The following is a 12,308-nucleotide window of genomic DNA, read 5'->3' on the forward strand; positions in this document are numbered from 1 at the left end:
GTGTGTATGTGTGGAGGTCCAAGGATGGTGTTCTTTTCCTCAGCAGGTTGAGGTGGGTCCTCTCCTCACATTTCTGCTGCTGCACTGTGTGCACTGGCTTGAGAGCTTCTGGCTCAAGTGACAAACTCAGATTGCTAGGCTTTCAAAGCTCATGCTTTGGCCCCTGAGCCATCTCTCCTGAGCTCCCATGTGATGGGGTATAGCACAGCTTATAGGTGAGATAACTTTTCCAAGGGAGCTGTTTGTCCTCTTAAAACAGCAGCAAGACACCTTAGAGGAATTGTCATTTTAACATAAGACTTAGTCTCTTGTGATATAAGGTTACGTATAGATTTGACTTGGTAGAAATTAGCATTACTGCCCTTCCTTTACCATCAATGATAGAGATTTAGTATTTTTTTAATATGTATTTTATGTGTATTAGTGTTTTGCCTGTATGTGCACACTGTGTTCCTAGTGCCTACCAAACTCAGAAGAGGACATCAGATCCCTGGAGTTACAGGCAGTTGTGAGCTGCCATGTGGGTGCTAGGAATCAAACTCCAGTGCTCTGGGAAAGCAGCCAATGTGCTTAACTGCTGAGCCAGCTCTCAAGTCCCTAGTAAAAGAGATTTCAAACAAGGACGAGCTCGGGTACGGTCTCATACCAGATCTTAGCATGGTTCTGTGTCATCACACAGGAAACGTATCCTGACCAGCATCCTTGATCTCAGAGCTGCAGTAGTGGTCTGTCACTAGAAAGCCTCAAACTCGCTCTGTGGCTCAAAAGATACAATTGACAGCTAAGCAGGAAAGACAGCTAAGCAGGTAAAAACAAAATACAGGCTTTGTTTTTAAGATACAGTGTGTCTAGGTTTGGAGGCCACGAGGCTGGGGGCCAAGACTCAGTGCACGAGCCTTTTGTGTGGGCATTTCACGTGTGAACCAGATAAGCCTGGAGTGTTGTGGGAGCGCATGGAGGGTCCCTATCCAACCTGGAGGGAAACGGGAAGTTACAGGAAATAGTGTTCTGGGCAGTGGGACAATCTGCTTAAGCTGAGACAAGAAGCCAGGGACTGCAGATTGTTCAGCAAGCTAACCTATGGCAAAGCTGTAAAAACACCTCATTAAACTCCGATCCTGAGCATAGTGGAAAGTAGTTGCAGAGAGGTTAAGCCACAGGCCTCACTGTGGAATGAATGGGTCTCAGAATGACTCTGAAATAGCTCTGTGGAGTAGCCTGGAAAATGGGAGCGAGTGCAGGGGCCGCTGTATCTTAGCCCCGTTGTTGGTTTTATACTATAGACCAAACCCAGGGCCTTGTTCATATTAGGACGAGCTATATCCCAACCCTTGGATTTCTGAGACAGTCTCAGTCCGCAGCTCACTCTAGCCTTGAGCCAGATCTCACTCCATCCCACTCACAACCTGGATACGGATGAGACAACTGAGGCTTAGAAGGCTGCTACCTGTCCCCTTAGATAGGGACTTGTTAGAAGGAAGACCCAGTCTGTCCCACTCAAGCCAGGTGCCCCATGCCCAGTGGGACTCTCCCGGCTTCCACAAACTAAGATGTGGCCAAAAGCTAAGGAGTGCAGGAAAACGGCCATCGGGGAGGAGTGAAGACCCGCTCCATGGAGGCTTACCTAGCTTGTGCAGGGCAGACAGACTTAGGAAGCCTGCAGAATTCCTCAAGCACGTGACCAGGCTTAGGCCAGCAGTGAACTTACAGCCCAGATCAGGCTGGTGGCTCATATCTGTTACTCTACCATTAGGGAGCTGAGGCAGATGGATCACCCTGAGTTCAGGTTGAGTCCGACACCTCCAAAGAAAACAAACAAACAAAAAAAACCCAAAACCCTCTGTATGCATAAGGTTATTGTGTAGTTGTTTTTTGTTTGGTTTTGTGTTTTTGTTGTTGTTGTTGTTGTTTGGTTTTTTGTTGTTTTTTGTTTGTTTGTTTGTTTGTTTGTTTTTTGAAGACAGGGTTTCTCTGTAGCCTTGGCTGTCCTGGACTCACTTTGTAGATCAGGCTGGCCTCGAACTCACAGTGATCCACCTGCCTCTGCCTCCCAAGTGCTGGGGGATATTGTGTAGTTTAAATTCTGATTTCTGTCTCAATATTGTGTAAACTCTGCTCCCCAATTGTTCCATGGTATGCCAATAAAGCAGCTTACAGCAACCATTGAACAGGGCAGAGAATAGGGCTGGACTTCCTGCCAGCCAGGGGAGGAGGAGTCAGAGGGGAAGAGAGAGGGGTAGGCGGCCAAGAGAGGTCCAAGGAAGATCAGGAGGAAGGAGCTGGAGCCGAGGAAAGCTACGAAGTGCAAGTACCGCTGGGATGTTTGCTGGGAGTAAGACAAAATAACATAGAAGGTTAAGAACAGACTTAAACTGCTCAGATTGTGTTGTGAAGCCTTGTATTATAAAAGAGTTTCAGGCTGGAGAGATGGCTCAGAGGTTAAGAGCACTGACTGCTCTTCCAGAGGTCATGAGTTCAATTCCCAGCAACCACATGGTGGCTCACAACCATCTATAATGTAATCTGATGCCCTACTCTGGCCTGAAGATATACATGCAGGCAGAGCACTATATACATAATAATAAATAAGTCTTTAAAAAAAAAAAAGAGCCTCAATTATTTGTGTCATAGCTGGGTTAAGAAATAAGCTAAAAGAAACAAACACAGTTTTATAAAAATAATTTCAACAGCCCAATTCTGAGGAACCTACACCCAAGCCACCCTCTACCTTCATGTGTGTGAAGGGAAGGGACGTTTCCAAGCCGTTAGCGAGGCCGTCGTGAGAACCCGTGCTTCGCTTCCCCAGCCCGTGGTTATAGTTTCCTACCCCCATGTTTTGGCGCGTCTTTCCCACTGCAAGAGACACGGCCCAGCAGGGGACTTCCTGGTGGGAACTCATGGGCACCTGAAGGTGGGTACCACCCTTGGGGTATTTCTAGGGCCGCAGTCTCCTCTGTGGACTAGATCACTAGGGAATCTGTTCCTGCTGGGCTGGGAGATCATCTGGAAAGCAGCTCGTTCCCACAGAGGTACCATCTCAAAAAAGGAAAAACGTGTATCCATGTTTTTAGCAATTCAAGAATCTACTTACATTCTAGCTTTAGTGGAAAATGCATATGCTTTCTCTCTCTCTCTCTCTCTCTCTCTCTCTCTCTCTCTCTCTCTCTCTCTCTCTCTCTTTCTCTCTCTCCAGGGTTTCTCTGTGTATGTAGCCTTGGCTGTCCTAGACTCACTTTGTAGACCTGGGATTAAAGGCATGCGCCACCGTGCCCGACCCACGCTTCCTCCTTTTTATTTATTAATGTGTGTAGTAGGTGGATGTGCTTAGTGCATGTGTGGGGTGAGTTCTCTCCTTGCACCTTGACATAGATTCAGGGACTAGAACAAAGGTCCTCAGGTGAGCACCTTTACCACTGAGCCATCCTGCCAGCCCTCAGAAATGCACATTCTTCTGATCCTGGACCATCTACTTACTGAACAGCTCATCAGTGAGGAAAGGAACTTCTGACCACTGTGCCGAGACTCGGCCCTTCTGCCTGTGGCTCCCACAGCCTGGGGCCTTGGGGCACTGCATTCTGCTGGTGCCAGGGAGAAAAATATGCTGAGGCCCTGGCTCTTTTCTCCCAGCCACAGTGTGACTTGAGGCACACGGCACTTCCCCCCCTTTCCGGAACACCAGCCTGTCATCTGTGGAAAAGGATGAGGACTCCAACCCCAAGATGTCACTGTCCAACTGCAGCCTAGGGAGAGGCTGGGTAGCCCCCTCCCCCAGCTCTCCTCCCCCTCCCCCTACCCCCCATCCTCTCCTCCACTGAGGAGGCAGCCTGGGAGGGGAGTGCCACAGAGGAGGGCACAGCTCTGGCAAAGCCTTTTGCTGTCCCTCCCTCCCCCAGGCTGCCCTTGGTGACAAGACTCTTGACACTGAGCTCTCTACTCCACGCCGGTTCCTGGGCATGAGTGTTGGAGCCATGAACAAGATCTCCCCCCAGGTAAAAGCAGCTGAGCCTGAACTGGGCTCCTGACCTAGGGGGCCATCCTTGGGGTGGAAAGAGTTCTGGGGAGGGGGTACCCTAGCACCTACAGCCACATTCATCTGCCCTGAGGACTTAACTCTAAGTGAGAGCTAGGCATGCTGGGTGGCAGACAGGAGCTCAGGGGTGACGGGGCACTATCACCTGGGGGACCTGCCTGGGTTAATTTGAAGGGTAAAGGAGGGTGGGTGTTGGGGAGAAGCCACCCCACTGAGCAGTTGTAAGTGTGGAAACCTGAAGCGGGCAGGATGAGTCTGGGCTAGCAGAGGTGTGCCCAGCCTGCTTCTGGTTGGTCTCTTGGCCAGGGAGATGCGGAGAGCAACACTGCTGCTGGAAGGAAAGGCCGCCCTGGAGGGGAAGGTAAGGACAGAGGTGGAGGCCAGCCTGGGAGCTGCGGGTCTTTCCCTGGGAGCTACCTTGAAGTTGGGCTTGCTTCCTGCACCCAGCTTCCTGGCCAGCCATACTGACAACCACTTGCTGTGAATAGAACTGTTCGTTCTATGTGGCTTTTACCTGCTGGGCCACCACACTGAACCCCTAACACCCAGGACCTCCAAGTCGACCTCCAGGCCCCATGCCTGGTTTGGGAGGTTCTGTTGATCTTAGTAGGGTCAGTCAGGACCACACTTACACCTGTTAAGTTTCCCTCACTCCTGTGCAGCCAGGACCTTGTAAGATAAGGAAGGAGCACATGCTTAGTGAATGTGTGTGTCCCTGGGCCCTATCTTGGCCCACAGTTGATCAAGGAGGAAACAGGTAGATGCTAAGAATGGCTATAAAGGGGCCCGCCTGGGATGCCTGGGGCTGCGTGCAGGACAGCCCTGGGCAGGTGAGTTCAAGAGGCCGCTGAAGCTAAGAGCCTGGGTAGTCAGGTCATGGTAATTATGGCACTGGAAAGGAGGCCCTGGTTGCTAAGCTTCAGGGCCCTCCTTGTGCAGTGCTGGTGGCTATCCCCCACCCCCACCTCCGCAAGTCAGTGGCTGGTGGTAGGTGTGGCTGGCAATAGGTGTGGTTTGTCTTCCTTTGTTTCGAGTAGGCAGCAGCTAAGGAGTTCCTGGCTTTAAAGTGGGTGTCTTCAGCTGGGCCAGAGCCCTGCCTGCTGCTCCAGGCTTGCCTGCAGCCCCACCTTGCACACAACATACACTACACAAATATTTGAGAAGCAGCCACTTGGCTGGCCAGAAGTCTCCGTTGCCCAGTTTCAATACGATCTCCCTGGTGACCCAAGTTTACCCCGGGCTTGCTGACCACAAAGGAGCCACCAACTAGGGCTACAGGATTATAAGTTTTAGATGTACACTGCACTTCCTGTAGGCCTGCTGTTGTCCCCTCTACCAACCCACAGCCACATGCTTTCGCCCTCACTAGCCACCCACCAGGCTTCTCCTCCCACACCCTCTGCCTGATAGGCTGGCTCTTTGAGGACTCTGCCCTGCCCCTATAAATCATCTGGTTTTCCTGAGGCTCCTGTCTCACCCTGAGCTACTCAGAGCAGCCACCTTTCATTTGACACTGCGGGCACAGGTCTTGCTGGCAGTGACTGGAAACATGAGTGCTGTGAATTAAATGACCCAAATCAGGATCCTTCTCTTGGCTTCTGTGTCTCTAGTTTCTGCGTGAGCGTACACACACACACACACACACACACACACACACACACACACAGCACCAGTGAGAGCTAGGCCTGCCTCAGAGCCTGACCAAGGACTACGGGGATGATTCAAACCCGCCCCTTCCCTTCTGTGGCCTGGCACAGGGGACTGAGTCCCCACCCTCCTCCCTACTTGACTGTGTCTAGCTCTCCAAGTGTAGCTGTGAACAGAGGGCAAGCAAAGCTATGTCAATGCCTTCTACAGAGCAAGGTGCCCAGGAGGTCCCGAATAAAGCTGCTTTGCTTCATTTTGCAAGCAAGCAAGAATTAAGGAGCATAATCTAGGAATAGTGGTGGTGTGCATCCTTAATCCTAACACTTGGGAGGTAAAGGCAGGTAGATCTCTGTGAGTCCACAGCCAGACTGGTCTACATAGTGAATTCCAGGACAGCCAGAGCTGTATAGTGAGACCCTGTCTTGAAAAACAAACAGCAAACCAGAGGAGTATGGGAATTCTGGAGGATGGGACATCTGCCAGCTGCTCCCATGCCTGCTGTTTCCACAATGCCTAGAGAGACCTTGGCAAAAAAAAAAAAAAACCTACATTTTTTTTGGTAGATACACAAAAAAATGCTCCCTCACACTTAGTACCTGCTGTTTTAGAATAATCACTCAACAAACCAGCCCCCAGCAAACTACAGTAACCACCACAGTACCCACTAACACTCAAGGAAACTGAGGCATAGAAAAGTGAGTGGCTCACCGCGTGGCCCAGCTGGGAATCGATGGGCCTGGAGCTGTAGGGCACTAAAACAGAGGGTAGGCCGGAAGTGAGGAAAGGGTCTGGGTTTTAGCATCACACAGGTACCAGGCCTCAGCCCAGAGGAGAGTGACTGGGGCCCTTGCTTCCCTCAACCTCAGTTTGCCATCCACAGAAATAAAGGACGTTTGTGAGAAATAGAACCGCTGTGATGAGCCTGTGGTCACTTCTTCCATGGCACAGACTGGGTACACAGTTGTCCACTGTCATGAGGATGGGGAGGCTGCTCCACAGCCTGTGTGGAGCCGAGGCTAGCCCCCAGTGGCACTTGGTGATGGTAGTGGACAGGCAGGACCAGAGAGTGTTGTGGTGGATTTAGGAATGCTTGCTCTAACCCTAGTACCGATAAGGTGGGGAGTGCCTGCAGGGCTGGCGGGGGAGCCTGGAGGGGATCCCTGTACCTCTTCATTGTCTTCCCCTCCACAGGCTATGGCCCCCTCTGCTGCTCACGCCGTGGGGCTTGCCTCTCGCTCTTCCTGCTGTTTCTGCTGGCCACACTTGCCGCCTTGCTCGTCGTGGCCACCGTCCTCGGACGTCCATCCCGCACGCCAGGTCAGGGTGGCAAGAAGGAGGCAGGCATGGAGGCTCAGGGAGATGGAAACCCCAGTCCTGCCCAGCTTCTCCCTGAAGTGACCTGAGTGGTTCCCTAAAGTGCAAGCAGAGACCGCCTGTGCACCTGGGCGCGTATGGATACACGTCTGAGAGGCCATTTGCACACACATCCTTCACATATGCTATCTTAAACTTTTTGTTTTAATGTTTAAATTTTATTTTCATGGGCTGGAGAGATGGCTCAGAGGTTAAAAGCACGGCCTGCTCTTCCAAAGGTCCAGAGTTCAATTCCCAGCAACCACATGGTGGCTCACAACCGTCTATTATGAGATCTGGCGCCCTCTTTTGGCATGCAGAGGTACATGCAAGCAAAACACTGTATACTTCATAAATAAATAAATGTTTTTAAATTTTTTTATTTTCATGTGTACGGGTGTTTTGCTTGCATATATGTGTGTATACCACATGGGTGCCTGGTGCCCAGAGGTTACAGGAGATATTGTCAGAACCCCTGGAACTGTAGTTACAGACAGTTGTGAGCCTCCATATGGCTGTGGGAATTGACCCTACAGGTAGGTCCTCTGGAAGAATAACAGGTGCTCTTGACTACTGAGCCTCTCTTGTCTCTACAGAGACTCAGTCCTGTGTGACACTGACCAACAGGACAGGCTTCTTGTGCCATGATCGAAGGCACTGCATCCCAGCCCATGGGGTGTGTGATGGAATTCGCACCTGTCCCCACGGCGAAGATGAGGATGAAAGTTTGTGTGGTGAGTACCCTCTCAGTTCCTGTTTGTCTCCCACAACCACCTTAACTTTCCTTGCAGCTCCATGGGACAGCCTCAGCCTGGAGGTCAACAGCCCTAGCCACATTGTCATCACATCTGCCACCCCCATCAGGCTATGAATGCCTCTGGTGTAGGCTATTCTGGTCTGCTTGATCTTGGGGTCCCAGGACCCCCAGAACGACTTGCTGAATGAATGAGCAAATGAACAACTAAATCGGAAGACCTGGCCCATGCCTTAGACTCCTGTCCTTAGGAGAGGGGAGCCTGGCTATGTGAAATAAACATGACAGCATGAATGACTGGGGAGACCCGCAGCAGGGAGAGAGCTATGAGCTGGGGTGGAGGCTGGGGGAGGAGGGGGCACAGCACCTCAGATCCTTGAGAGCTGGACTCTAGAGAATCGATTAGCCCAAATCCAAGAATGGTGGTGCACACTGTAATCTCACAGTACTTGGAAGGTGAATGCAGGATGCCCAGGAGTTCAAGACCATCCTTGGCTCTACTTTAAGTTCCAGGCCAGCCTGCTTAAATGAGACCTGGTCCCCACTCCAGCTCCTAACCCACACACTGCTCCAGCAAGCCCAACAGAGAGCACCCAGCCTCTGCTTAAGTCTTTCTAGGACAGGAAGCTCACTACCTGAGGCTGGCCTGGGGTTTGTGTGAATTTGGGTCCACCCTGTGCACAGCTGCCCGACACAGAAACAACTTTGGACCCCTGAGGCCCACATGTAAGAAATCCAGGCTCTGCCTGCTATGTTCTCATGAGAGGGGGCTTCCGGGAGGGGAGGGACTGAAGGTGGGAGGTCAGCAGAGGTGGCGGGGAGGACTTCTGTGGCGAGGGCACACACAATGCTGAGGATAGGGACATACCAGGGATGCACAGAGTGACAACACGCCATTCCTTGGAACTGACCTCCTTCCTGGAAAACCCCCTATGCCCTTTCCAGAACGGACCGGGAGACCCTGAGTGTACTACCTACCAGGTTGGACTGAGTGATCCCAGTGCAGATGGCTGAGGTACTGTGGTCAGAGGTGAATTCTGTCCTGCCCTATCTGTCCCTCTGTAGGAGATGTGCCCCAGAGCCTCCCCAGTTTCCTCCTGGCCTACTGTGGAGACCCAGCCTCCTGGATCTACTCAGACCAGAAATGTGACGGCACCAACAACTGTGGAGACTGCTCGGATGAACTGAGCCCAGGTGGGGGATGGGCAGGAACAGGCAGCCAGGCCAAGGCCATAGGCTGCACAGGAATCTCCCAGGTCCCCTGCACACTGTCCCTGAAACCTGGGAAGAATATGTCCACTCCCACTTGAGCACCTCTGGGCAGAGGGGCTTGAAATGAGAGGTTCTTCTGTGGAAGCCACTTGCCTACAGGGCACTGACTGAACACTAGGGCCCAGAGGGTGACTGAGCAGACAGGCTGCCCAACCTGGATCTGAGCCTTCTGTCCTAGGCACTTCCTAGCAACCCTATGAGGAGGGCAGGGCAGGGCTCACTGGCCCAGTTCATATGCAGGCAACCCCCAAGCACTGAGAAGGGATCAGACATGGCAGGAGGGGACTGTTGAGGAAAGGCCAGAGTCCTGCTCTGGACCTCCCTAGATCCTTTCCCCAGGGCTGGGGAGAAGCTCAGCCACTGAAGTGCTGCTTCACAGCATGAGGAGCCAGATACCACCCCCAGGGTCCACAGGGTAGGAAGAGAGAGAACTGAACACAGGTTCCTGACTTCTGCACGCCACAAGCCACACGTGTACCGTGTCAGGTGCACAAAGTGCACACACAGTAAATAAACGTAATAAAGCATTTAGAGTAGGGTGCTGAGGCTGCAGCTTGGTTGGTGTAGTGCCTGCCCAGAGTGGGCAAGCCCTGGGCTGATCCCCAGCAGTGCACAAATGAGGCACAGTGGTACATTTCTGTAATCCTAGCCCTCTGAGAATAGAGGCAGGAGGACCAAATGTTCATGGTCATCTTTGGCTTCAGAGTTGAAGAGTTGAAGGCCAGGTGAGACCCTGTCTCAAAAGACAGAAGACGATGAACAATTGAGGAAGACACAGTGGACCTGAAGCTGCCATATAAGCTCACCTACACATGTATGTGCATCCATGTGCATGCACACATGAGAACACATTCTATCCCATGTATGTGCATCCATGTGCATGCACACATGAGCACACATTCTATCCCATGTGCATGTGCACATGTGCACACATTCTATCCCATGTACGTGCATCCATGTGCATGCACACATGTGCACACATTCTATCCCATGTACGTGCATCCATGTGCATGCACACATGAGCACACATTCTATCCCATGTGCATGTGCACATGTGCACACATTCTATCCCATGTACGTGCATCCATGTGCATGCACACATGTGCACACATTCTATCCCATGTACGTGCATCCATGTGCAGGCACACATGAGCACACATTCTATCCCATGTGCAGGCACACATGTGCACACATTCTATCCCATGTGCATGCATACATGTGCACACATTCTATCCCAAGTGTTAAATCAACAAACATGGCCTGAGCACTGTTGAGGTGAGGCCTGTGCCAGATTCTGGAGGGGAATAGTCAGGAGCTAGACACATGCTCAGCACTACACCATGCTGGTACCAAAAGGAAGTGCTGGGGCCCTGGGGCCACCAGACATCTCAGAAAAGGCATCTCTGGAAGAGACCTTTGAGAACAACAGTCAGGGTTGGAGCATAACGAGGAATGCTGGAGCCACCGGCACAGGACAGGGAACAGGAGAGTGAGGCATCCCCAGGGACCGCAGAAAGCTGGGTGGTGCAGCCTCTACATGTCCATTAATATCCAAAAGCTGCATCAATTGAACAGATGGAAACGGAGGTTTCAACAGGGCGAGCAGGTCACACACAGCTTGTGTCTGAGTTGTGGAATCGCGACTCTCTCTGCTGCAGGGAAGCTAGGAACACAGTCACCCGACACTAGATGGCCTAAGGCCGCAGGAGCTAAGGCATGTTGCAGAGCTAGAGTGTCGTAGTGTACGGGAGCCCAGGACCCACAGCTACTGCTTCTGCCACTGGCTCTTGTCTCCTCAGTGACTGCATGCCCACCTTGTGGCCCCGGATGGTGGCGCTGCACCCCAACTGTCTTCACTTACTGTGGCTGCATTCCAAGGGCTCTGTGCCGGGACCGTGTGCAGCACTGCGCTGACTGGTCAGATGAATACTCCTGCCCTGGACCTTGAGCGAGCCTCCTTTGGCAGCGGTGGAAGCTGACACCAGAAACCTCTGCCACCATCCGGTGGCATCTCCCCAGGGTCTCTGCACAGGACCTGCTGTTCCTCCCTCTCAGATGTCTCAGCCTTTTCTTGAGCACTCCCAATGACAAGGAGCTCGCCACCATGTTGGGCAGCCTCTAAGAAAGATGAGGTGGGCCAGCCTCCATCGTTTTAGGCCTGTCAATGGGACCACATGAGGAAATAACGCTCCTTGGCTCTAGAACAGGCCTGGCGTCTCAAATCTTGTCATCCCCTTGAAGAGGCAAGATAAATTTGTGGCTCAAATGCCAAGCAGAGGAGTTTAGCCCCCATGGGTAGAAAACAAAGTACACACATTTTTACCATCATCTGGTGCCTAAGGCAGAAACTTCTGGGCGCAAAGGCCACTGTGGATTGTTGTGCCACTCACTAGCAGCCCTGGCTGATGACACGAGGTTGCACATGGCACTTGGGACCTGGTATCTTTCTAGTGTCCCACTCTCCTAGAGGCTTGTGGCTCTAGAGTGGGAGACCCAGAGGGGGGGAATAAAACTCTCAATGCCTTCAGCCTTAGCCTTGGCCCTGTTTCACCCCACAACCACCCATGTGTTTATATTTTGGTCCTGAAGCGAGAATGAGTCATTTCCCTGCCTACCTTCTAGGCAGGCAAGGACGGGTGTGCTCACTAGAGAGACGAGGAAACTGAGGCCCAGGGGATGACTCGCCCAGGATCAGGACTGGAACTGGGACTCACAGTCAGTCTGTGGAACTCTGACCTCAGGGCCTCCCCTACTATTAAAGAATAGAGCCACACCTTACCTAGGGGTCAGCGGGGTGGGCGGATGGGTGGGTGTGGGTGTGGGTGTGGGTGTGGGTATGGGTGGGGGTGTGAGTATTACAGAGAAGTATCTGGTCCTTCTCCTGAAAGACAGACTTGAGATCTGACTATGGAGGGTCCCTGTTGGAAGAGACAGAGACAGCCCACTAGAAAGTAAGAAAACGGGGGGTTTCCTTCGTTAGTGTCACGTGAGGTCTGAGGTGAAAATGGCACCTACGGGGCAGCTGTATTCTGGCCATTCGTTCCTTCTTGCACTAATTTGTGCATTCATTCAGCCATTTCTGAACCGAGCTGGGAGCTGCACACCCCCCCCCCAAAAGAGGCCTGGGTCCCAGTACATGAGCCCCCTCGCACCATGCAGGGATTTGTAAAAGAAGAGGAAATGTGGGGTCCCAGTGATGCCACTTGAGGGGTGGTCAGCCTCAGCAGTGACCCTTCGGGTGGGTTCTGCAGA

At 52.2% G+C, this 12,308-nt stretch overlaps 2 protein-coding genes across 2 annotated transcripts in view; one reads left to right on the forward strand and one right to left on the reverse strand.

Annotated features, from left to right (window-relative positions):
* Positions 1-12,308, reverse strand: part of DIO1 (iodothyronine deiodinase 1) — a 365,641-nt gene that overhangs the window by 266,712 nt on the left and 86,621 nt on the right. The gene's annotated exons all lie outside the window — the stretch shown is intronic.
* Positions 3,895-11,578, forward strand: LDLRAD1 (low density lipoprotein receptor class A domain containing 1). The gene is made up of 6 exons (XM_084785602.1): positions 3,895-3,989; positions 4,337-4,391; positions 6,869-6,994; positions 7,627-7,764; positions 8,850-8,978; positions 10,856-11,578. The coding sequence occupies exons 1-6, from the start codon at positions 3,954-3,956 to the stop codon at positions 11,002-11,004; spliced, it is 633 nt and encodes a 210-aa protein (XP_084641728.1). The 5' UTR covers positions 3,895-3,953; the 3' UTR covers positions 11,005-11,578.

The sequence above is a fragment of the Acomys minous genome (genome assembly GCF_964271855.1).
Source record: "Acomys minous genome assembly, chromosome: 6".
Classification (NCBI taxonomy): Eukaryota; Metazoa; Chordata; class Mammalia; order Rodentia; family Muridae; genus Acomys; species Acomys minous.

Excerpts from the sequence above, each read along its gene's own strand:
- LDLRAD1 (XM_084785602.1), top strand. The coding sequence starts at position 3,954 with ATGAGTGTTGGAGCCATGAACAAGATCTCCCCCCAG. Across the intron at positions 3,990-4,336 it reads TGAACAAGATCTCCCCCCAG|GGAGATGCGGAGAGCAACAC; the intron begins GTAAAAGCAGCT and ends TCTCTTGGCCAG. Across the intron at positions 8,979-10,855 it reads CTCGGATGAACTGAGCCCAG|TGACTGCATGCCCACCTTGT; the intron begins GTGGGGGATGGG and ends TTGTCTCCTCAG.